Raw genomic sequence first — 25,467 nt, 5'->3', positions numbered from 1 at the left:
CCACAAGCACCAAGGTGCACAGAACAGCATCCTCAAACCTCAGACCTGGGGGAACAGGGCTGTAAACCCCATTAGCACCGCTCACCCCAGCACTTCCAGCGGGTGACACCTCCACGGCGCCCAGTCCAGACTGGAGCTACACCCAGGCACGTCCCTGCCCACACACGCCTCGCCGCAGCACCTCACATCACATCGCTTAAACTTGAAACGCGACAGCAAAGCGTGCCTCTGAGGAGGATGGCTTTGGGCTTTGGTTTTAAAGGGAAATAAGAGGCAGGAGGTGACAAAAGGGACCGGGTTCAAAATCAGTTTCACTCTTTATTTGAAGTTTTACATGCCACCAGCGTACATGAAAGTTGCACATTCAGAATTCGACTCACTACTAGAACAAAGGGCCAGATGCAAACACAAGTGTCAAACAAGTGCACAGATGGAGGAGCCCAAACCGAGGAGCTTGTTGGTATTCGCGACCAGGCTGCGCCGCATCCTGATGGCACTTGAGGCATCAGAGGCGAACCCACAGTTTTGAGGGCCACCTCCCTTTGCCATCTCCAGGGCGGTGGTTGTGACCTGGGTCTTCTCTCCTAAAGCAGCACCGTTCTCTTTCAAGAGGCTAAACAAGCAGTTTTGGTAACGTCTCTACCAGAACCGAGGGTGTTTGGAGACCAACTGCCCATTTTAATGCTCTTCTGAATTCCCCTTTCTATCAATGCCAGCGGTTTTTACAATGAGAAACAATTTCCACCCGCTGTTTATAGGGAGAGACGACAGAAATAGGGACTCTTACACTGACATTTTATTTTCAAAGAAAGTTTTGATAGAAAAACATTTTCCCCAGCAGCCTTGGGCAGGGAGTTGCAGCTTCCACTTCAAAGGACAAACTTCAAAAACAAATCCAGTGTCCTAATGGTTTTGTGCTACATTACTTAATTGTCATACAGCTAATTAGCAATGCCTGATTTCACATTCTCTGTACATAGATGAAGTTCACAAAAGAAGGGGCTACTTAAAACAATAAATAAAACAAGGCACCAGGCAGCCAGACTCCGACAACATTAACATAAAACGTTACACTTTACCATTTAAAAAACTGAAATAAAAACCCCATCATGATTAAACCTATATTGATCTCTCTTCCTTCAGATCTCAGAGCTTTGAATCTCCACAAGAAAGGGGGGAGAATGCAACGCAGGAAGCGGGGGCTTAGAGCGCACGTCTGTGTACGTATTTCGCCAGCATACAGCAGAGATCTTTAAAATTCTAATTATTTCCCTATCACCAAGTAAGATCGGGATCAATAGATGGTACTAACTGACCCCTTTCCTCGAGTGTCAGGGGGAAATTAAAAAAAAAGAAAGGGGAGGGCGAAACGAGAGCGTCAGAGGTCAATGCCACAAAACAATAGATATTGATGTCTCCATTCATTTCAAACAGCGGAAAGGTCAATGCCTCCCTTGCTTCATGTTTTATGGCTGAAATCCTGCTGCTAACAGCAACAATGTTAGCAGTCAGACCTCATCCATCCTTTTTTATTATTATGATTATTTCTAACCAGGTTAGCCATTTTGAAAATTTGACGAAAGCTGAGAAGCAGCGGGGGGGGCAGGGTAGGAAGAGAAGAGGGGGGAAGCTGCCCTGGAAATTAATGGAAGGGATGGTTTCCATTAGTTTTCAAGCCTCCCTGTCCCCCTACCTGTGCTCCGGTTTGTCCCTTGCTGCCCCCTAAAAAATGAAAAGGGCCCGAGGCAACATCCCTTCACTATTAATCATTATTCCCCGTACAACATCCCAATTGGTTTCTATGGAAATGATTCTCCTGCAAGAGTACCCCGGCTGCCTGCGCATCTAATCAAAGAGGCAGGAGAGCTGCAATGGAAGGAGATTTGCCTCTGCAACACCCAGCATGGCTCCCCGCACAGGTCTCTCTGCAGGCAAGGAGCTTTGGCTGGACACCCTCCGCTGGGACTGGCCAAGGTGGGACTGCATCTCCCTTAAGTTGACAAATATACCCTTCTGCATCGATTAACTCTGCAAACGGAAAAGCCCCACATTTCTGCAGCTGCGGGGAGATACCCCATGCTAAAAAAAAAAAAAAAAAAAAAAAAAAGGCTGCTGGGAGAAAGCACCCAGCACCACACAATGTACGGTTCCGTTTCTGTACATCGCCCCAGGACTTTCACGCCTCTGAAGATCAGCAAAGCGAAGGGACAGATCCTCTGCTGCTCCCCTGGGAGTCTCACGTGCCTCAGCACAGGAGGCGGCAGTCATGCGAATGAACGCGAGCAGCACCGCTGCTCTGCTACCCGTCACCCTGCATTAGCAGCCCCAGCCCTGCCCTCTCCTCCCAGGGGAGCACCACCTTGCCTCGGGGGGTGGCTGGGAGAGAGCATCTTGCACCCCTGCAAAGTCCACTGTGGGAGGCAGGTGAGCCCTCCTCCCCATTCACAGGTGGGGAAACTGAGGCCAAGTCTCAGAGTGCATGTCTGACTTCCAGTTCGAGGTCCACACCACACTCCTGCCCTGCCTCCTTTCACTCCCATCTCTTCTCCTCCTGCCAAACCACCCCCCCGACAGACGAGCGACTGCAGTCCAAGCTCTCCTGAAGGGAGACGCTGCTGCCGTACAGCCCTCTTTCCAAACCAAGCAGTAGCTACGCTGCTGTTTTCTAAAGAGACCATGAAATCAGCTTCACAAAACAGCTGAGGAAGCAATCCTTTAACCTACAGTCCTTCTAAACACTGATGACAGCCCCACCAAATTCCCCACACCAAAACCATCGTCACTCTTCAGGTCTAGACCCTCCCAGCCTGCAGGAACCAAATGTATGACTTTGGACATTAGCAAAGCAGCAAACAACTTCTGATTTTACCCACTAATGGCACTTGTCCCAGAATATCCTTCTCCCAGAGAAGCACGGACAACTCATTGGTGGTCAAAGCAAAGATTTCTTCTGCAGTCCCCAAAGATCATAGGTCTGATTTGGAGCACAGCAGGAAACACGCCAGCAGGGACTGGGAATCCTGCAGAGGCAGACCCTGTGAGAAGGGCACCTTCTGTAATTGAATTCATTTATTTTAGACTACGGACAGTGGCATCAGCAGGCTCAGAGATCACCTCATTAGATGCTCATAGATAGCAGGAGGGAGATTTCTGGAGAGACAGGGACAGAGGCCAAAGAAAAGGAGGGGGAATTTCATATTAAATAAAAGCTAGGAACAAAACACCCCTCTCTCCGTTCTCTTCTCCTCCTCTAATGCTGCACGCCGGAGACTCAGGGCTGAGTGGGCTCTGAGTCCCATATATTGCTCTGCTCAGAACATATGGTGCTATGTTTAATAGCCCGGCTCTGCCAATTGGGGACTATTAGGGTGGGTTCTTTTCCCAGTGTAAATGTTGCAGAATATAAATTGTAATTAACACCGATGCCAAAATAGCACTTAGAGAAAATAAGCACATTATTAACATCTGGTGAATCCTGCCTGGAGTGCAGAAGCAGCGGAAATTCTCACTCACCATAAGAGGATTTGTAGTAGAGATATCAAGCATTGGCCCGGGGTTGGGGAGTCAGGGGTGGAAGGAGTTTTTAGCTATCTTTATCACCTGTGGGTGACCTTTCCTAGCCCCGATTATAACTGGTAGTGTTTGCATCAGGACTTCTGACCTGCTTGTGTGAATACAGATGTCTAAACATCATACTCCAGGCAACAGAATAATGGCATTATAAAACATGCCTGATTGTCTGCCCCAATCTAGCAAGACACGAGGCAGATGGGTATCGCTTTGCCAAGCAAAAGGTGTAAATATAGCACGTTTCGTCAGGTTACTCTAATCCCCAAGAGCAAAGGGTTAACACCACCATTAAGAAACTGGTGTTTTCTGCATACCACTGTCCCCCAGCTGGACAGGAACAGGCGAACTGGCGGTTGTGCCAAACTCTTGCCCATGCCACTGTGTGTATGTGGAGGGAAAATCCCTGCTAAGGGTGGGAACGGCCTCACTCCTACAGCAGGTACCAAACATTGGGATCCCTCCACAGGACACAACATTAAGCATTAGAGAGCTGGCTCCATACCCTGAGCCTTCCCTCTACCCTGCTCTGAGACTAGGAGGAACAAGGAAGAGAAAGCTGCTTTGCAAACGCTTGCTGCCTAACCCTCACTATTTATTCTAAGAAAGAAACCTGGACAAAAACTAGGCAGAGCTGAAGTGGCTTGAACTGGACAGAGCAGCGGCTCCTGTTTCTGCTGAAAAGGACATCTGATTTGCTGAAGCGAGGGAGGAGGAGAGAAGAAAGATGTTGCAGAGGGAGAAAGGGATTCAAACAGGCGAGTAATATGACAAGAGGTAGAAAGAATGACCTCGCCGGGAGAGCAGGAGAGAAAACAGTGGCAGGATGCCAAGAACAGGGCACCAGCTCCTCACTGTCACCCGCATGGTGTCTAACCTGAGGCAGAGTCTCGAATACTTCAGGAGCGATCGTGGCTCAGCTGCAGCCGTTCCTGGAGAAGCACGAGCCAGCCTCACCACCTTGTTACCAGTTGAACCCAGAGACCATTGTGGGGAAGGGAGAGAAACTCAGGGCAGACAGCAAACGCATGTAGGGGTTAGTTTTAGCAATGCACAGACTTGTGCTAGTAGAATTCTAACGTTAACCTGCTCGTTAACACCGTAACCTATCTGAGCATAAGGGTTACCGCAGTCTGGCTCAAGATTCACACCAGCAAGACAGATTTCCAGGCAAGTCCACAACTGACTGACAGGGAAGTAAGGAGGGAAAGTCCTCCAAAGCTGTGAGATGCATTTTGCTTTCAAATCTATCCCACCAGACCAGGCTTCCTATGAACAATTGGTGGCAGAACACCATTTGGGAGATGGCATCTTGTGTAGAAATGTCAAAAAGGAGATGGGGACATCATCTTTGGATGACACTGGGCCTCCCCAGAAAAGCACTGCTCAACACGTTAGGGAGTGATTAGGTGGAAAAGTTAGACAGCTCTGTTTGATTGCTGTTTTGCAGAAGACAGACCCAGTGCGCAACCACAAAATACTCCAGCAGAAGGGAAATCCAACTGCCACCCAGAAACGTAGCTCCAGGTATTCATAACTCAGCTTTTGGTACAGCTGTCTGATGCTTTCAAAAGTGCTCAGTAAATAAGGCAATATGAAAGTGATCCAGACCACTACTGATGCCTGAGGAAGTTCTGTAGAGCAAAGAAGCTGACTGAAATCACACTGTGAAAATACTTCATAACATCTCTAAAATTAGCATGAGCTCAAGGCATGGGATCTAAGGACAGAACTGGAACACTACACTCCCATCTACACTGCAAGACAGACTGCATTTAAATCAGATCTGAGCCTCAACTTATTCACCGGAGGCACCATCTACCCTAGGACAAGGATTTCCAAAAGAGCTGAGAACTTCTTCCACCAGAGCGATGGAAAGGGCATCAGCAAGAACATACCATGGTCAAGGTGCCAATGACCTTATTTTGTTATTCAAAAATAAAAAAAGAGTCCTTGTAGTACTTCTCAATCAAAAAAAAAACCCTTCAAATATCTGTGATAGCATGTATGTGACTACAAATGCATATTTGTAACATAGAAAAGATGTGATGCGCTTCAACCGAGCAACACATTTTTGTGCCTCTTAGCTGGCTTAGGCTTTCTACTTTGCCAAAAATAGACCAAAGCAAAGAATGATTTCCACCAATATCACAAAGTACACTGCCAAAGTACACAGGGGCCCTTAGGAAATACACCAGGCGACACAGGGGAAAGAGCATCGTTAAGTCAGTTTCTCTTACCTTTAACTTCAGTAAAATAACAAAACAATTCATATTAACCGCAAGGAAATACTCATCAGATTCCAGAAGCCTTTGAGACAGGCTTTTCAGATGCAAGCAATATCCAATAGATGTTTCCCCACTGCAAAGAACCAGCTTTTTTCATTTTGCAATTGAACCTATTTAAAGTGATTGTACAGCATCCAGTGAGGTGGCCAGGAGCTGAAGATGGGGAATCCAGGCCAACAAGAAGCCATTTCACGTGTTCACGCTGACGGTCCTTTCCAGGCTGTGGCAGTCACCACCACAAGTTGGGAGGTTCCTCGGCCACTCTGCTTTTAAACAAGGTAATTTCATCCAAGTGCCGCATGGGGACATCTCTGATGACCTCTGTCAAGTCCTCATGAAGCAGAGGGAAAATGACGACATTTAATGCAGGGCGGTCCGCCTGGAAACTAAATCAGACACAGGTTATTAGCTGAGGAAAAATACAGATTCTCCAGTTCAAGAGAAGGGGATTGCATGGATATTGATCATGCAGCGGTGGGGGCAAGGAAGGGTTGATCAGAGGAGGCAGGAGGGGCAGCTAGAAGTCAAGGTCTCCCACCCCTCTCTGTGTGTCAGCAGGGAGTGCAGGCTGGGCTTGCACCCCTTTTCAGCGAGTCTGTCCACCTGACACAAGCTCAAATTGGGCCTATCATGGGGAGGGAGGAAGAAGTTTTACAAAATTAATAAATAAATCACAACATACAGGTATTCTTAGAGGCCCAGAGATCCTAAGAGATCTGCCCAAGCTGAGCAAGGTGCTCAGAGATAACAATTTAAACCACCTACAAACCAGCAGCAAGTTGCAGAGCCATTAAGAAAATCAGGGCAGAGCAGTGCCAGTCATTCCCTCGGGGCTGAGCCTGGGATTATCACTTCGGGCTGGGTTGTTCTGCATGCAGAGTCTACACTCTGCAATTAGAGCACAGGCAAGTTTAGAAAGCTCAGATCTGCAGATAAGCATTTAAGTGTGTGTGCACACGCACACACGCACTGCAGCCTCCTTTTTAATCCAAGTCGCAGAAAACCTGTCTTGGCACCACAGGAATTTGCCCTAACAGAAACACGCACAAGTATCCCTGTTTGCCACTTGAATTTTGGGTTCCAGTTTCTGAATCTACAGCCTCAGTCTTTTGGTCCCCTCTCCGAGAAATCTGCATTCTCCTCCTGCCCTCCCAGCTCTTCTCGCCAACATCACACCAGTGGGTCTGCCTTCCAGCACACATCCCAGACCTTGCAAGCGAGAGGCCTGACACGACAACATGAGAGAGGAGCAGCAGGGTTATAACTACAGAGCAGAGGAAGAGAACAGCAACAGTTAAAGCCATTTATACAACGTAAAAAGAACCATACAAAAGAGTCCAAGTCTCCATCAGCAAGTACTCTACATGATAGCAACCTGGTGAGTAAGAGAACGTGGGGGAAGAGAAATAGTATTACTCAGTGTAGCATAACAGGAGTTCAGTCTTTTAAAGCTGGGAGGTAAAGGGAAGTTATGCTATAGCTTAAGAGTTACACCCTGAAGATTAGAAGACTTTTGACTATTAGCCCCACGCCACTAAGATGCTTCCTCCGAACCGTGTGACAAGGGCTAGTTCATTATCACTCTAAAGGAGGCAGAGTCAAACTGGCAGCATCAGTCCCTTGAGGCTGAACCAAGTTGCATTGGGTCAAAAGAGGAGTTCACTGCTCAACAAACTTCTCTTATACAGATACACGTCTGGAAAATTCACAGCTCATCTCTAGCTCTGAAACGGCCAGATTTCAGTCAAACAGAGAGGGAACGGCTGGAGATTCAGCTGCTGGAAACACACATGAAAATCCCAGGTAGCAATACAGCCAGCTGAAGAAAAGGACACCAGAGCCTGGCATTTCCCGGGAGACAGAAAGGATATTCCCATCCACAAATTATGTGGAGTGGAACTGCCAAAAACATAGCAGAGAAACTCCCATTCCAAGGCTAGTTGCTCAGTCCTGGTGGGTTAAATTAATTTGTCTGAACCTAAGTAGCTGCAGGAGTAAGGATTTCCAGCAACGAAATTACCCGGGGCAATTTTATATCTTTCTGCATCACAGATCTGCCCTTCATGCCTCATGCCTAAGGGCTGTCAGAAAAGGACACCGCTCCTTGAGTGGATCTGGGGACTTGTGTAGGATCTGGGCAGTTTCTTACTTCCACAGCACTGCCTACAAGAAATCAACCAGCAAATAACCACTGATCTGGGAGGCGGTTGGTAAAGTCTGCAGTGAAATTACATAAAATACAGCAAATGGCTCTTTGATAGTTCCTCTTCTGCCTCAGCTCTTCACGTTTCTTATCCAACACCACAGTCCTGCAGAGAAAATCATGTTAATAGACCAAGTTTACTGAAGTTCAGCTAGGAAGAAACAGCCATCTCCCCAAGGCAAAGAAACCTTTTGCTTCTTTCTTTGTATGTAGACTCTCCCAAATTAGATCTGCATGCTGCCTTCTCACCATATACAAAATTGTAGTTTATAAGCAGCCTTTACATGTAGCTATAAAAACAAGAACCTAGACAAGTTTACATGACAATCTGCCACCAAGACAACTGAAAATCCCCAACACAGTAAGTATACCTTCCAAAGAGGCTGGATTTATAGGAGAGGTTTGAACTTGATCTTAAAAAAAAAAAAAAAAAGAAAAAGAAAAAAAAGAAAGCTTTGTAATTTTCTCCCCCCCCCTCAACAGGAAACTGTATGTTACTGCAAACCTTGTAAATTCCATACCCGAGCAAGTTGACGCCGGAGAATTCTTTCCATGTACAATTTGCGTGATTTAAGAAAAAAAAAAATCAAATGCACATGGTTCACTATTATTCTCAGCTAAATGTGCGTGCAAAGCCTCTCCTTTAACTGCCTGTTAAAAAACACCCTGGTTTTAACGAGCAGCTGTCATAATGTTAAACTGGGATTAGCAGTTCCCAAAAGCAGACTCCCTCTGCAATCTATGCTCTTTTAGTCCTTCCCCGGAAGGCAATTCCTTTCTTCATACACCTGTCCAGGTGGGCTAGATTGAGTGAGAAGCACTTAGAGCACTAGTTCAAAAGGCCCCAGGCATGGGGAGGAGATAACAAGAAGGGGAAGAGATTGAGTTAATGAGTCGCAGAATAGCTCCTGTAATCTTCTTGACGGTTCTTTCCTCATTCCACACCTGGATGGACTTCAAACTGGATCTACCTCTGCAAGCGCATGGCTTGTAAAATTAAAACCCGAAGGACAGAGAAGGATGTTGACCTGGGGAGACAAAAGAGCTGCAGTTTCAGACATGAAACCCTGCTTTTTTTCCAAGGGAAAGAAGCCAAGGATATGCTTGCTTGCTCTCTCCTACAAAACCTCCAGACTAAACTCATCATGATTAATTAAATGAAAGCAAGTTTTCTAGGCAACTGACTAGCAGCCCCTTCAAAACAGATCCTTTAATCAGAAACAACCACTGGGATAACAAAGAAAATACCCCCCCACACATATTTTCCAGTATAGCTTCTGGTCCAGCAGACTCAACACCAAACCAACAACCACCCAGCGGGAACACTTACAAGGATGTCTCTGAAGTGTCCTCATTTGGATGTGGACACATAATGAGCCTGGCTTCAGCAGCTGGCTGGAATCATCCACAGAGCTGGGAAACGACCAGTGAAGCCCACCCTGTGGTACAAATTCCTCCTGGCATCAGCAGAGGTGTAACCTCACTCTACAGTTAGATCTTGAACGGGTTGCACATGGCTGAAAGGGTTAATGGCACTCTGTTATTTGCCTCCAAAATTACCCCAGAACAGGTGTGGACTGGACACAGTAAGGTTATTTTCAAGTGAACAGCTTGGTAAATAGCCTAACACTACGGTCTCAATTGCTTCCAACCAGCGTGGCGGGATCCAATATGTAGGTCAGGGACAAAGTCAAAAAGAAAGAAAAAGTCTAAAAGCAAGGCTGCACTTTGATCAGATTTCCTCGATTTTAGCAAGACAAAAGAGTCACTCCCTGGAATGCAGTTATCTCCCGGCAAACACTCTCAGTGTGTGTTTTCAGACATACCTCTTTAGAGGCCATGGAGTCCCCAGGACTCCACCTGCTGATAGAGCTAAAGGGCAGACCAAAGCCACAGGAGAAGCTCACCAACCAACCCATAACGATGGATGATGCCCTACTAACTCTCTGCACCACAGACCCCAGAAGACGACACCTCTGCTGCGTTGGGAGCTGTTCAAACTTACCTTCTGTTACTTGTAAGGAAAGGATAAAGCACTATTTGGGACTGAACAATGTATTTCTCCTTGAGATTTCCAGAGAAACCAAAGAAAAGCCCTAAGCCAAATTCAGACGTTTCAGCACATCCCACTTCACAAAAGCTGGCAAGCAGGAATAAGGGCACACAAGGTGGTATAATTAAGCACTGGCAACAAAAGCAGCACACACCAGATAAAATGAGGAAATACGGTGTATCAGGAGTGGATCAAGGCCAGGTTTTTTAACTCCACAAACTGAGATGAGCTTATGGGAAAAGAGGCTCTAAACAAGGAAAGTAAGGAAGCAGAAACCAGGAGAGGCTTGATTTGGGGGAACAGAACACAGTGGGAATAGAGTAGATGTGGCCTCTGGCTTGCAGGACTCTCAGAAATGCAAACCAATGCAGTCACACACCTTCTCCCCCCTCCAAGTTTCCCAAGAGAAGAGAATTCAGACTGACTCACTTTTTGCCATGTTACCCACATGAACAAAAAACCCTGTTAATCCTCTGCCAGGCACAGCATAAGTTTGTTTTTGCTGGAAGACTCGCTCACATATGAAAGTTCAAATGTGGCATCTGTCTTGAAAGCTTCAGCCAGCATACCTGAGCCAGGCTGGAAACTCCCACCCCTGAAGCATGGCACGGTGGAACAGAGGAAGTGCCAGGACAAGCTGGAGCAGCTGACAAGTGGCATGACCCAACATACATACACACACTTTTCTCATCTCTTCAAGAAGGCAAAATTTGTTCCCTGAACTCAGTACCAGGGAACAGCAAAAGCTGTCCTTCTCTACAGTAGCGTAAAACAAAGCTTCTCCAGAGCATCTTCCAGCCACGCCAAAGAAACTGTGGGTGGGATTCCCCCAGGCCCTTTCCTCCGTGAGCAGGGAGGACCCTTGCCCCTCACTCATCCCCCCACATACTGCCTTTAAAGCAGACCCTTCGTGCCATTCTCACTTCCAACCCTGCCAGAGTATCAGTGCTGAGCAGATTTCATTTTCTAACCTCAGAAACAGACTTCAAAAGTTCCCAAGGAAAGCTGTTGTGATTCCTCAGGTTGCTCTTAACTCCACACAATGAGACATTTCCTCCATGAAGTGTTTTCCTTTAAGGGTGTCTTCCATCCTCTCTTGTCTACACAAACTGACATTTTCCCGATGCCTGCGATTTCCCCGCACCTTAAGTCCCATCACTACAGCCTCCACCCTGACACGAAGGGACGTAGATGGGACTCTGGAAGTCACTCACACACAACACTGCCAACTCTCCCATTACCTTCAAGGCAGCATCCTCTGCCACTGCATCGTGTCATGGGGAAGAAGCAATAGACATCAGACTCATCCCGAGTAGATGCAAGTTACATCTCCCTACTGTGGTTTCTCTCTGTAAGGCATGAATGACACTCTGCTACTTCTCCCGTGAACTGAGGATCATATCAAACACACTCGCAGATTGAAGTTCTTACATTATTTTGCCAGCGGAGCCCTGCATCAGTCAAATGTGACCGAACAATTAGAGGGGGAGGGAATAAGAACCCAAAGAGCGATGCCAGAGCGCCCAGGACACGTCCTAGGGGAGTGCTCTGCCAGAGCAAGCTGAAAGTTATTTCCTAATCTCTTCCACAAATTAAAAAGCTACTGCAATAACTGCTCAATTAGATTTATTTTACTATGGAAATGCTTTAAAGCTGCAGTTAATGCTTCCGTTCAGCCTTTTACACCCTCATGAAGAGAAAGCACGACAGCACTATTCCACTATTATTTCTCAGCCAAGAGAGAGAGGAGGACACTCCTTGAAATCTATTTCATGCACAAACCAATCTACTCACTAAGGAAGGTTTCAGGACTGAGTTCCCTTCAAAACACATGAGCTAGCAGTTAGAACAAGCCATTTGGGTCAACCACAGGAATGCATTTAAGAAAAGGGTATGTTAGTACCCCCCAAAACGAAGGTACGTTAATATGCCAAGTTGGGGATAGTCCCACAAGCCATGGTGGCTTGTAAAGTACTTGAACCCACCCATAAACAACATCCCTGGTAGAAGCAAAGGTGTCCGGGCCACACCTCAAGCAGTCAGCCTTCGCCAAGCCCGACAAGGAATTCTTGGGTAACGCGAGCTGACAAGGATGCAGTTTGTTATTCAGTCTGTGACAGAATGATTCAGGGGTTTCTAAGAGCAGGAAATGAAACAGACAATGAAAGCTGGAACAGGATGCTAATGATTCACTATACCAGCCTAGCGATACATTAAGTCTTCTGCAATCAGACGCAGGGCCTGAGCCCACAACATGCTTAGGCTAGCGGAGTGGGGTTGGCAGCTACCATGCTGGCTCTGGGATCCAGGAAAGCCAGCAGTGTACCGAGAGGGACTTTTTCAAGGTCAGAAGGAAGCGAAGGTGGCGAAGGGATGCAAAAAACAGCTTGAAAATCTCAAATAAGCCCTAGGTGCTAATACCAGCTTTTTGCAGTGTCGATACAATTGCAGCAGTCAGGTGGGCAGTGCAGGAGGGACGCTGGAGGACTCTGCTGAATTCAGAGATGATCTTGCACTCACTCACTGCCCTAACAGCCCCCTCCCACCCAATCTAACAGCAAAGGATTATCCAAAAGGGCTTTTCTGAGGCTGATCCCACAATGAGAATCCAGGCAAGAGGAATACTGCAGGGATATCCAGGGCAATAGCAACAGGGGAGGGGGGAACGCTTAGCTCTGAGGTGAGCAAAAATTCATTTGTGATAGTTCAGTCCTGTGCTAAACACCAGGAGAGGGACTGACTCACTCAGCACTTTCCAAATTCTTGGTTTCACACCCATGCTCCCACCTGGAAGCTGTTTCTGCAACTGAATCCCAGGAGGGTGCTTCATCCCTTTAGCAAGCATCATGGTTCTCGCAGCCACACAGGGCCACTGGAATCAGCAGTTTAAGAAAAGGTAAGATCCATCTAAGAGTTTCATGTTAAAAAAAGGACAATAACAAGCACGGGGAAATTTAGGCAATGCTACAGAAGCTTTAATATTAAGATCTAATTCAGACTAAAATGCTATTCCTGGAAAGTGGCAGGAGCCCTATTGTGAAAGTCACATCAAACTAAGCGTGCTGATACCTGACACAGGCAGAAGAAGGAAGGTTAAGTCAGTGTTTCTCTTTCTCTGGGTCTTGGATGCCCAGAACGGGCAGAATGCCCTAAACCAGTAAAATTCTTTACATTTTCCAGCACTGGTTAACCCTCAGAGTCATCTGAATTGCACAGTCACTTTGCAAAGCCATTTGCTGGAGACAGGTAGCCACTGTGCCTAGGGGAACAGGGGCAGAGAGCTTGAGCTAGGATTGCCAGCCCCCCACTCCCCACCCTGCAGCTCTTGGGGATGCTGCACCAGGACCGCAGCCAGCCCCAGCCCCCTGCACCTTCTCCCAGCAGCTATCAGACCCCAGGAGATGACAACAGAGCTTTTGGGAGATGCGAGCGGCTGAACCCAGCTACCACTCCCCACCCCAAAACACACTTCAGCTGCACCACAATCTTTTGCTTCCTGACCACGCTCTCTACCACAGCTTAACTTGGATTGCATTTCTATAAATCACAGCTTACCTCTATGCCTTGATACTTTCCCCCTATGTATGAAGAATCCCTAATGACATCACGCTCTCAGAGATTTTTTGTTTTGCTTTGGGTTTGTATTTTTTTTTTTTTTTTACTGTTGCTTTCTTGATCTTTTCCAAGGTGTTTTTCCAAGGACTTTTCACAGGCTTGTATTGTCTGGTGGTGTTGAGTCCTTGAAATCATTAGAATGACAGGAGCTATCTAAACACTTAAGCTAAAACCTACACAATTCTAAAGGAACACACTGGAAAATAAAATCTGTCCTTGAGGCCAAGGGGATATTTGCCAAAGTATTTCCTATCCCCTCTTCTAGCCTGGTAAGCTTCACTAGGAAAGCAACTTCTCCTGCGTGTTTGTCAAGTGCCCACTAACCACGCCATGTAGCTGTGCAGTCCTGAAGTCATCCAAATTCTTTTCCTGCAAGATTTCTGGGGCAGAGAAATACAGGCGTGTAAATACGATTATTTAGCATGCAACACATCAGTAAGCAGTGGGACACCTTCCATAGGTCACAGCTCCATCTACTGACTATTTCACAGAATAACAGCGTGGAAATCCTCGGGGAAGGCTGTTGGAAGCACACCCTGTCCCCCCGGCCCGGGCTTTGGACACATCGGCTCTTTCCAAGCTTTTAGAAAGAATCCCAGCACAGCCTAAAAGGGAGAAGCAACTCTCCCTGTTGTGCAAAGAAGCCTCTTTGTACAGCAACAGGTCTGGGGTCACACTTGAACCTATGACCGTGGGTCCAGGAGTTGTGGTATTTTAGTGTTTCTGGAATTACCGCTGCAGTGGTTTTAACAGAAGAGTTATTTAAACAAAGAGAACACGCGCTTGGAGCTAAGCACTTTGGCAAAGTTAGGGTGCAAGCGTAAAAGGGAAAACATTGTCTTCGTTAGATCCGCTACTATCTGAAGCGTGGCAGCAGCTGAGCACCATGTGACAGGAAAAAAAATGTCATTTTACAGAGAAACTAAGACTAGACCACTGTCACATGTGAAATCTGAGGAAGATCAGGGACGTGGATATGATCACTCAAGCCACATCTCCCACTCTAACCACTACGCCTTTTTTACGTGCACAGAGTATCTCCCTGAACCATAAAGGAGATTACCCCTCCCATTCGCACAGAAGAAAAAAGAATAAAGAAAAACACTGCAATGATTTATCTGCCCAGAGGGAAACAGTCTTCTCTAAAGCTCAGAGGAGACCTTGCCCTTGCAAGCCTCTTGTTTGCTGATGAGGGCTCCAGATGAGTGCTGTTCTGCTCAATGTGTTTCATTGCAAAAGAGGCAGAACTGAATCAGAGGCTTTTAATGACTTAAATACGTAAACCAATCCGTCCCAAATAGCAGCAAACTTTAACCAGAAAGCTGCCCACAAGAAAGCTGGACACCACAGGGCCTGGTTTAGAGCTGTCACAAGACTAACAGACATGAAAACAACTCTCTTGTCGGGCCAGTAGAACAGAAATACATAATACTATCCTTATTTTACAGCTGAGGGAAGAGCTTGAGAACCAATTCAGGCTTTAAGCCGTCGGTGTGGTGCAGGAGATTTAATACCCAGGCTCCTATCACCACACCCTGTATATACACCATCTTCCAGTACAGTTTGGCAGCTGAAACCAGTCTGTTCTCCCCAAATCTGCCCCAGCCTCTTCTGTGATCCAAACCGTCCCGTGCATCCACCTCTGAAAAAGGATCGTGCTACATGAGATCACATTTTCAAGCCCTCCCAGCTCTACCACCTGCAGCAAACTACTGGTACGTGCCCAGTCCTACCTTTCCAGTTCCCACTCACATTTCTTCTCTTTTTAAAGGCACTGGGAGAATAAGAGTCATTTTTGCCCCGTCTCCCCGTTCAAAACCAGCAATCACTTGGCTGCTGTCAGCCTAAACAAAACCGTCTCCATAACCCTAAAATAGGAACTCTAACCCCAAGGAATATGGATGAATTCCCCCAGCTCAAGAAAGGGAGCAAAAAAGAAAGGCTCACAGCCTTGCCTCCCCTGCTCTCGCCTCCTCCTTCCCACCCAACTCTCCATGTTTTCTACTCTCCGTGTTTTCCCCACACACGCAGCATATCTGCACATTCCAAAAAAAAAAAAAAAAAGGAGGAAAAAAAAAGAAAAAAATTACTGTATTTCATTCTGGCACAAGGATATATAACTTCAAAGTTGCTACCTAAAGGGCTCTTCCAATTTAAAACTTGGCTTAAAGAGACACTAGCTGCACATTTTTAGAGGAAGCCATGCTGTATGAATTAGGGCCTTATCCACAGGTTTAAGCAATGAACTAGCTCACACACGGATTTTACTGCACGTCTCGTTGCCCTTGCAGTAGTAGACAAAATGCAGTCAAGAGAAAGTCAATTCTTGACCCCATCTGAAGGCACATTTGTGCAAGGATGAGAATGGGATCACTGGAATAATCACGTGGTTAAAGCCTCACTGACGGCTCGTGGAAGACTCCAGGCTTTGCTTACACATCATTTTCTGTATTTTGTTCCTTCCATTTTATTACTAGAGACAGTTGCACGAGAACGGGATCTTTGTTGCTTAGAAGAGCATCTGCTCCCACTGTTTATCCTCCTCCTGAAGTCATAATCTTACGTGACATCAAAATCGTTTCCAGAGCCACCAATTACAATGTCATAGAGGATTATGACTTCAGGTGTAGAATTTGCAGTAGGAGCAGATGCTCTCTTCAGGGAAAAAAAAAACCAAAACACTTCAAAAAAACCTGTTTTCATACAAACGTCTCTATTAATAAAACACAAAAGAAGAAAAATAGTATGACAGCCAGAACTGTTGCTAAATCTAAAAATAGTTTTTAACATTTCCACAAGGCACCAACTGCTCTTTGGAAAGTTCCCAGGGTTTAAATTACGAAGAGGTACACAGAACGTAGTGAGAATCCATCCACAACAGAGGAAAAAGAGGGAGAAAAGACTGCAGAGCAGCATATTTCCGCTCAGTAAGTGGACATTAAAATTTTGGCCAATGCTGCAATGGCATCTCAGAGGGGAGGGCAAAATAAAAAATGAGAACTGCAGATTCTTGGTTCTTTCGGAAGATCCCCAAAGCACAACTGAAATCCACCAAGAAATGTTTTTACAGATATGAAGCCCTGTGAAAAACAAACTCAAAGAATCCTTGTCACATCACAAGGAATTTACTTAGACGTTTCCAACAATTACTCTCCCAGAAGGACCCTGAGCCTTTTAGAGGCAGTAACAAACAATCTCGTGAGCAGTTGGGTAGGTAGCTAATATAGTCATAGGCGCTTCTGGATCTGATCCGCGGAAACAAGCCAAGTGTAATAAGTCAGTTTGAAGCTGGAGAAAGGCTGGGGGGAGGAGCACCCTTTAGGATGCAGTAATAATGCCGTGTGATTTGAAATTTTTATTAGAGCTTAACAGGGCAAAGCAACAGTAGGTGACAAAGAAAACAGACTGAAGGCGGAGAAAAAGCCTTATAGAAAAAAAAAATAATGGAAAGTCTGTTGCATGGGAAATATTTTGTAAGATGACTGCCACTATTAGAAGATTTCAAAATGCCAAGCGTAATTAAAAGCTCTCTTTTCAAATGCAATTCACGGCTCACACACAAACGTTTCCCACCACGTGAGCCTCAGAACACTGCAAGGGGCCAAGCAAAATGCATTTAAGAACTGCCAAACGTGCAAAGGCAGTTTGTACCAATTCTCCCCCCCACACACCCCCCGAAGAAAAACCCTTCACAACAACCCTTTAAAGGCTTTGAATTGCGCTGCCAGGGGATTATCAGTAAGTGACATTTACAAGTGATTAGAGGACAGAGAATTATCTTAGTCACTTGTGGGAAAGGAGGAAAGCTTCAAGGTCAAATCTCTCAGTACTTAAAATGTCGGCAGATGTTTTGTTTACACAAAAAGTGTCATTTGATTTATGATGGAGCTTTACATCCAGATCTTCACCTCAGCCAACGGCACTGCAGAGAACATGGGTGGGAATGGAATCAAAAATTCATATAATACCTTCAAATATTTCACTTATTCACTCTTATTAAAATAAGAGGCTAGTTCATGTGCCAAGCAGTTACACAGTACCTATTAGCTTCTTGGAACAAGTGCTCCAAGCCATATAAACCTTGGCAAGCAAGGAAATGGAGATAAATCTTCAACAGCTCCAGAAATCCCACATCAGCCCCTTTCCGCACTCACCTCCGGACAATAGATTGCTGGAGATTTTTGCAAACGGTAAGAGATTCTCCCATAAACATGTGGCACATGATGACCTCAAGGCAGTTGGCCATGAATGACATCACTGCGTCAGACTGCAGAGTCCCACTCCGGGAGACGATGCAAAGCCGCTGGAGAGAGGAGCAATGACTCAGTGCCTGGAAGAACTGGGCGCCCGCACAGAAGTACGGCTGTTCCAGCCTGCAATAAACAAAAACAAGTCAATGGGCAATTCATGCTTGGGCCGCTTTAAGACAAGAGGGAAGACAGCACATTCATGGGGACCCAGCAAACGGAGCAACCAGTGTCCCCTACTGCCTGTGTCACTTACACATGGGATAACCTTCTACCTGCTCGTGCCAGCAGTATGGCATAACAAACCCGACATTGCAAGCTCAGACCTCTTGCTTGCTAGTTACTCTTGAACGACGTGTGCTGAAGGGCAAGGAGACACATAGGCAGAAAGGCCTTAAACTGCAGAATTCCAGTGCCCACAGGGAGTAACCCTGGTTTCACAAGTTTTCCACAGAGCATGTTGGGCCTTAGATCTGACCAGCAGATCCATCCTGGTCTTATGAAAAGCACAGCCTGGCTTTTGCTACCTGACATCCACCGAGCAGTTGATGGGTATTTAGGGACTTACTGCTCCGATGCACCAAACCCTGATCAAATTGGTCATCTTCAGTTTACTGCCTAGACAGGAGCGGGCATGGAAAATTCACAATGCACACATGGTGATGCAGAACTTGGGCCTCTGAGCCAACAGAGTGACCACAACCAGCCCTCCCTGGTCAGAGGATGGCAAAGGATCAAAGCTACTGCTATCCCACAGGACGAAGAACCATCATCAATCCAACCTCTATCTTAAACACTTGGCGCAGAGAAGAGAGGCAGGATTTTTTTTATCATGTCTATCCACAATCTTACATCACAGCCCAGAGCAGGACAACAAAGTGACATGGTGAAGCCACACCTGACCAACGAGGGGCCCATGTTTTAACTAGCAGCATAAATGGATGAATGCCTCACAGAAACCAGTCTGCAAGAAGCAGAACCTGCTCAGAGCTGGTGTCACCAGGAGAGTACGTCTGCTTAGTGCAGGTTTCCTACAGGGCCGCGGAGCACTTGGGAATCGCAGTCATTGGGTCAGCAAGGCCAAGAGCTCCAAGGTTAATCCATTAGGTGATAACAAGCTGTATGTCCCAACCTGATCTGGATAATCTCTGCACAGGCTTTTGTAGTACGCGGGGGTATCTCAGCAACTTAATCCTGTTAATTGATAAATTCTGTTTTAGAGTCTCAGCCTGTGACTGCTGGTCAGGTAACACTGCCTGAAGAGATCCTAACAGCCCGTGAGTGCTTTGGGTAACAGCTTAAAATTAAGAAAATGTGAAGCCTCTCCAATTTTTCAACAGCATTATTGGTCCATTGTAACTTCAAGACAAAAAGCACAGAAGCCCCTGCAACCTCTCAGCAGGTTTCTAGGTTAATCTCTGTGACCCGACAGCCATACTTGCAATACTGCCTTTCACTCGCTAGATGACAATGTTGCTTTGGAAAATCCCCTTAAACTAGTTTCTCAGCCTGGAAAATGGGGAGGGGGAAAAAAGGGTAGAAGCAGCACAGAATTAGTCAAATGAAAAGGAAACTACATTATCAGGAGGAAATGCTAAGCATTAAAATCCTCTTAAACCTATATAAAACCTTAGACTTTACCCAAGAAAGAACAATGACAGCTTACACCAAAACGCCTAGCTGTTACAAGGAGACACCTTTGTTCATCCTTTATTCAAGGCTCTACGCTGCCTCTCATCTTAATCACTCTTGGCCTCCATTTCAAAGCCTCTGAAAACTACAGTGCCCAGAATGAGTGAAGCAACACTGCACACCCAAACCTCCGTCCCCACATCTTAGTTCTTCCATGGCTATTTAGTCTCCTGAAGATTAAAACATACATTCACTTGACCCAAGCCATTAAGCAACTGAGTTTCCAATAGCTGCCATCCCTTGGATGAAAGACCAGCATGCTCCTTGCCTGTTATAAAAGGGAAGTGGTGGAAAATGAAAACCTTCCTAAGGTGTTTTAGCCACCCTGGCTCCCTTCACTATTGCAATGGATCAGGAACATGCAGACAAACACCAGTCTCAGCTGATGAGCAATGATTTTAGTCACACTAACTGTCTTTGTGCTCATGGGAGTAACCTTGCTGTTGCTACTGTTGGGCATTTTAGCCCCAGTTTGGGAACAAGGAATGACAAGAGGACTGACAGGTCTAGCAGTTTCACCAACAGAAGCTGATTTAGGGGAAGTCACCATCCCTAGAGGTATTTAAATTTGGCACTTCAGGGCATGCTCTAGTGGCAGAGATTGTAGGGGTTGTGTGGGGTTTTTTTGGTGTGGGGTTTTTTTTTTTGTGTGTGTGTATGGTTGGACTTGATGATCTCAAAGGTCTTTTCCCACCATGAAGATTCTATGAAAAAAAAGAAGAATAAAAGAAGAATAAAAGAATCTTTCTAAAATAATAACATTTGTGTTTATGTGGACTAGTGCAAGGAAACCATCACGGTTCATGCCCTTTGCTTTCATAAGCACATTTTGGCTACTGTGAAGCTCCGTTATGCACCCTTCAGGATAAGATCCTTGGCAGGATCTTTTAAATCCTACCAGGAGAGGCACACCAACAGGGCAAAGTCTAAATGTGGAATGTTTCCAATATATTACCAAGAAAAGAAAAAGAAATAAAAAAATAAAGCGTCAAGATTGTAATACAAACCAAAAGCAGAAAAAATACAACAGAAAAAAAAATGTTTGTACTACAAAACCAAAACGCCTCATTGGGAAATCTGAGGAGATCTCTACATTATCTAGACACTGTAGGAGTCTCTTCCTTCCTGGAAATTTAAGAGATGTACGTGTATACAAAGCCAAAAAGTCAGCAAAGGCATATAGTACATATAGTATTTAACCTAGCCGTGACAGGCTGCTAGCTCCCAAATATGCAGCATCCACTCTTCCTTATCTAAAAGGAAGGCAGTTGCAACATAGAGACTTTTTGCTCTTAAAACACTGGTTAAAGGGCATATCCTGAGCCCTCAAGGACAGCACGCAATGCCTTCCCGTTCTCCGCAAGTCAGGAAGGAAAGTATCCAGTTTTCAAGACATTGCAGCTACTTTTGACCGGAACAGGAACACTTGCAGTTTTCACCCTAGCCACAACAACCCATGCACTACATTTCTGGAGATCCACAAACAAAATGGAGATGTTCAATGGCAGCCCCTCACCTGAGATCTCTCAAACACTTGCAGTGTTTCAGCATGTCCATGAGAGCAGACATATAGACCACTTTCCCCATCATGCCCAGGTTGGCCAACGAAAGAGTCCGCAAATGCTGGCACTGCAATCCAATGCTAATAAGCCCAGAGCCAGTAAGAATATTTGGCAGTTGTGCTAAGGTGAGGCTCTGCAAGTAAGTCAATTGGCTAATGGCAGCCACCTCGGAATCCCCCACACTTTGCGCCCGGACACAAGGAGGCAACGAGTTCCGAATTGCTGGCTCATTGCGGGGCATGGCAGAGGAAAAACTGGACCCAATTACTTCCAAGGTTTCCAAAAATCGGAGGCTTCCCATCAGAGCCCAGAATACCGAAGACTCTATCTTCTGATTTGCCTGGTCCGCTAAGTTCCTCGGATATGTCTGTATCCCAATCCGAACTTTCCTTCCAAATGTTTGGGGCACCAAATTAGACGCTGTGGGAGGCTTTTCCACATTTGCAGCAACATCTGTGATGGAACAAACCGGTAGCGCTAACGAGAGCAGGTGCTTTAGCCTGGACAGTAGCTGGCACAAGTGATTCCCTATGCTTTCTGAGCTGTGATGGTGAGCTGCAGAGAGGTTGAGGTGTCTCAGGTTGCAGCAAGACACTACCAGGCTTTCCAGAATGCTACTGTCAATGTCATCTTCCGCTTTTCGAAACAAGGACTCCGGAGCCAGACAGTGAACGCAGCCACTGAGATTCAAACTGGTCAAGCTTTTAAGATCTTTCCCACCGTTAATAACCCTCTGGATCAGGTGACCACCAGATAAGGTGCATCGGCTAAAGCTGAAGTAGAAAGGGTTGTTGAACTTCAAGTGTTGCAGGAGCCCAGAGCCGTTAATCCAGGCTTTGGGCAATTGTAAAGCATCCAGACGTACATTTCGAGCCATAGAGTCCAGGAGGTTTTTAGTGGCTCCCGTCTCCGCAAAGCTACCAGGGGCAGAAATAAGGAAGGCGTGAAGGTTCTCAGGTGTCCGATCACTCAGCACTGCCAAGTACAGCCTCACCACCTCCTGATTAACGTAGCCAGGAGCCAGCCTGGCATAGAAGACGCGCAGGTTCTGGTAATGGGGCACATTGCTCTCACCTACCATTAGCTGCCCAGAGAGCATAAAACCTTCTCGCGAGCGATCAAGGATCTCAAAATAAAGCAACAGTTTCTCAAGGCTAGTGCAGCACGGAACGACACCATATGACGGTGTGTAAAGGGTTTGCTTCAATTCCGAGACACGGCTAAGAGTGGCTTTACACTCACTGCTTAGCTGACTGGCATCGAAACCCGGATTTACATCTATCGCCAGGGAGCGCAGGTGCTGGAGCGTGGACAGCATCTTTGAGAGACGGAGAGAGGTGACGTGGCACCCAGACAAGTTCAGTTTTACCAGGTTCTTGCATCGTGTTACATGATCGATAGTGGAGCTGGGCAGCCAATAGCACCCAGCCATGTTCAGCTGGTAAATCTCTTTTCCGATATCCCTCATCAGTTGCTTCACTTTGTCTTTGTTTACCTGTACTCAAACAAAACCACATTCAATGAGATATACGGCAATGGTGTGCACTGACTCAGTTTCCCATCTGACGATGGGGATAAGAGTGGTTAGCACTTAGATTACGTGGCTCATCCAAAGGTTTCGGGACGCTAGCACAGTCTAAGAATTATTATACTGCTGGTAGCTGGCTTAGTCTGCCATGCTTTGGACTCTTAAGATTACAGTTCCTTTAGCTTCTTAATCTGTGCAGTTCTGCATTACGGACTGTGAGGCCAAATCCGGTCAGCAATTGATAGCAGACTGGAGGACCATCTCCATTTTCTAACAGCAAAGCTATTTCAGCAGAACTGGCTATCTAGGGAAACTCAAATTGAAAGAAGAACATTTCCATTCTCCTTCATCCAGTTTCCTCTTTTGGAAATGAGTAAGAGAGGCTTCCCCTTGCCTGTACTTGGTGATACAGTCCTTATAAAATGTATCACCCTTCATTCCCGAGTTTTATTTTTGTTATAACACATACAGAATTTCTGGCTTAGCTGACTGCATGCCTGACAGCAATACGCACAAGAGGGATTTTTTGCACAACAACATAGAAAATGTATTTTGAGAAAATGGTAACTTTACACAACCACAGCTACAAATGGAAAGTCACGCTTACTTTCATTTTAGCTTCCAGAAACACAGAGAAGATAGTTTTCACTGCCGGTATTTTATATAACTAAGGGAGCACAGAGCTGTTCTAACAAAGCATTCTGGAAAACAAATGCTTTTATAAAACAGTTTATTGTTTATTTGGTTTCAGAGTTCAAGAGCAGTTCACTTATGCAGACACACTGCAAAGTTCTATTTCTTGGCACTTTTTCAGAAGTCAGATTTCTCTTCATAGCTAACAGAAGAAGCAAGCTATTCTCCCCACCTTATAGTCTTTCTGAAGTAAAACTGTATGTGTTAGGCTCTTGTCAAGGCAAAGCGTTGCGAGTTTCCTGCAGGTTCTCCTGACGTTCAGGACAAGGTCTGTGCAAGGGACGTAGCTGAGGATGTGCAAAAGGATCTCATCTGAGAACTCCATCAAGTTGACGCCATTACTTTCCTCTTCGCTCTCCCCACTTACGATCTCCTGGGGGTGGGGGTGTGGAAAGAAAAAGAAAAAAAGAACAACCACTAGGTGAGAAACTTCAGCAAAGCTTGTGAGAAAACAGATGACCCGAGTCTCATAAGGATTTATAAAGTGAGACAAAACAGAAATGCTTGGATTTTTAAGTGCTTCCATCTGCATGAAGAAACCAAAATCTTCCCCTTAGAAGACAAGATGGAGGTAGTGCAAACCATCACGCAAAGCCACAATGCCTTCACTTGATCTTTTACTGTTGGCTCCTTTAGAATGAGGAGAAAAACGTTTACATTCATTCCACTTTGGCCACTTACTTTGCAATTGGAAAACTGACTGTCCCTGATTCTTTTCTAAATATAACGCAGCAGTCTCTTTCTACATCTTCCCTCTACGTGCCATCCGCTTCAATAACCTTAAGAGTTATATAACTCTGTGTGTGTGTGTGTGTATATATATGTATATACATATACACATACATACAAACAAAACTGCAGTCAGCATCGTATCACCCATAGTTCTTACGCTTTAACCATATGAACCACACGACCGACATGACAAGAGGACAAGAGAGCCTGTTTGCTCCTCCACCCCACGCTCCCTTCCTGTGACCCTGGGGGATGACAAGAGTCACCCCAAACTCACCGGGATGGCCAGAGAAGAAGGCGACGGGGTCCTCGCCATCTTGAGGGGTGTCAGGGACAGGATATGGCCCCCAGCCCACCCCACCGTGATAACGGCAGTTCCGGGGGGTGGTTGGGTCTTTAGCAAAGCTCAAATTGGCCTTAAGGCCATGGCATCCCCTAGAGGGAAGGGGGGAGCTGGTCCCACCTCACAGCCCCTCTAACCCTCCCCCCGAGGCACCCCAGAGAAGGCCAGTTTCGGCCCCCGCACCCAGCCCCGTTAGATGACGGCAGGCCCGCTTCAGGAACCGGCTCCCCAGGCCCTCCCCACGCCGCCGGGCGGCCCCGCGGGGAGAGTGGCCACCGGCACCTCCCGTCCCCACCTCCGCCATTGGAGCCCCCTCACCGCCGCCGGGGCCGGCTCCAGCCCCTCTCGCCTCTCCCCCATCCCAGAGCGGGGCGCGGCTCCCCCCAGCCCCAGCCGAGGGAGACGGTGGTGGAGGACAAGCCCCGGCTAACGGCCGCGGCGGAGAGGAGAGAGGAGGGCGGGAAGAGCCTCCCCCGCCCCGGCTCACCTCTCCACAGCGGAACATGGCGGCGGCCGCGCGGTCCCGCCGCCACCGCCGCCGCCTCCCCCAGGCACCGCTCAAACCGGCCGCGTCCCGGCCTGGCTCCTCGCCGGCCCGGCCGCCACACGGTTCTTCCGGCGCTGCCATGACCCGGCTTCCGCGGCTCGCCACACCCCCACCACCGCCCCCTCGGCCGCTCCGCGCCGCCATCTTGAGCGTGGCCCGGCGGGAAGGAGAGGGTGAGCGCCGGCCGGCGCTCGGCGCCATCTTGAGAGCGGCGCCGCCATGATGGGAGTGGCGGGTCCATGTTCACAGACTCACACAAAATCACACAGAATTGGGACGCCCGTCTCAGTTGTGCCGCCCCCTCACAGTTTAGCCGTCTCTGAAGGCGGCAGCTCTCTGCCCCGAGCGGGTGCGGAGGCGAAATCTGGCTTGTTCAGAGAGCCTGGCTCCCCTGCCT

The 25,467-nt window shown here is 46.9% G+C and overlaps 1 protein-coding gene across 2 annotated transcripts; it reads right to left on the bottom strand.

The window, feature by feature from the left end:
- Positions 1 to 299: 299 nt before the first annotated feature.
- On the bottom strand, positions 300 to 25,153 carry FBXL18 (F-box and leucine rich repeat protein 18). 2 transcript variants are annotated; one of them, XM_063344309.1, is made up of 5 exons: positions 25,011 to 25,153; positions 23,621 to 23,821; positions 21,182 to 22,722; positions 17,881 to 18,099; positions 300 to 6,241 (listed from the first exon to the last, which is right to left on the bottom strand). In XM_063344309.1, the coding sequence occupies exons 1-5, from the start codon at positions 25,149 to 25,151 to the stop codon at positions 6,085 to 6,087; spliced, it is 2,259 nt and encodes a 752-aa protein (XP_063200379.1). In that variant the 5' UTR covers positions 25,152 to 25,153; the 3' UTR covers positions 300 to 6,084. The 2 variants fall into 2 exon arrangements, with proteins under 2 accessions (XP_063200379.1, XP_063200380.1); XM_063344310.1 differs by lacking the exon at positions 25,011 to 25,153 and adding an exon at positions 24,458 to 24,710.
- Between the last annotated feature and the right edge of the window lie 314 nt (positions 25,154 to 25,467).

Source organism: Chroicocephalus ridibundus, chromosome 8 (assembly GCF_963924245.1).
Source record: "Chroicocephalus ridibundus chromosome 8, bChrRid1.1, whole genome shotgun sequence".
NCBI lineage: Eukaryota > Metazoa > Chordata > Aves > Charadriiformes > Laridae > Chroicocephalus > Chroicocephalus ridibundus.
This window is presented reverse-complemented; position numbering and strand designations above follow the sequence as displayed.

Bases quoted from the DNA above. Each gene is read 5' to 3' on its own strand.
- FBXL18 (XM_063344309.1), bottom strand. From the start codon at position 25,151: ATGGCAGCGCCGGAAGAACCGTGTGGCGGCCGGGCCGGCGAGGAGCCA. The intron at 22,723-23,620 runs GTGGGGAGAATA...GTTTGAGTACAG, and splicing joins TACTTCAGAAAGACTATAAG to GTAAACAAAGACAAAGTGAA. The intron at 6,242-17,880 runs GTGAGTGCGGAA...TGTCTGATTTAG, and splicing joins CAGCAATCTATTGTCCGGAG to TTTCCAGGCGGACCGCCCTG.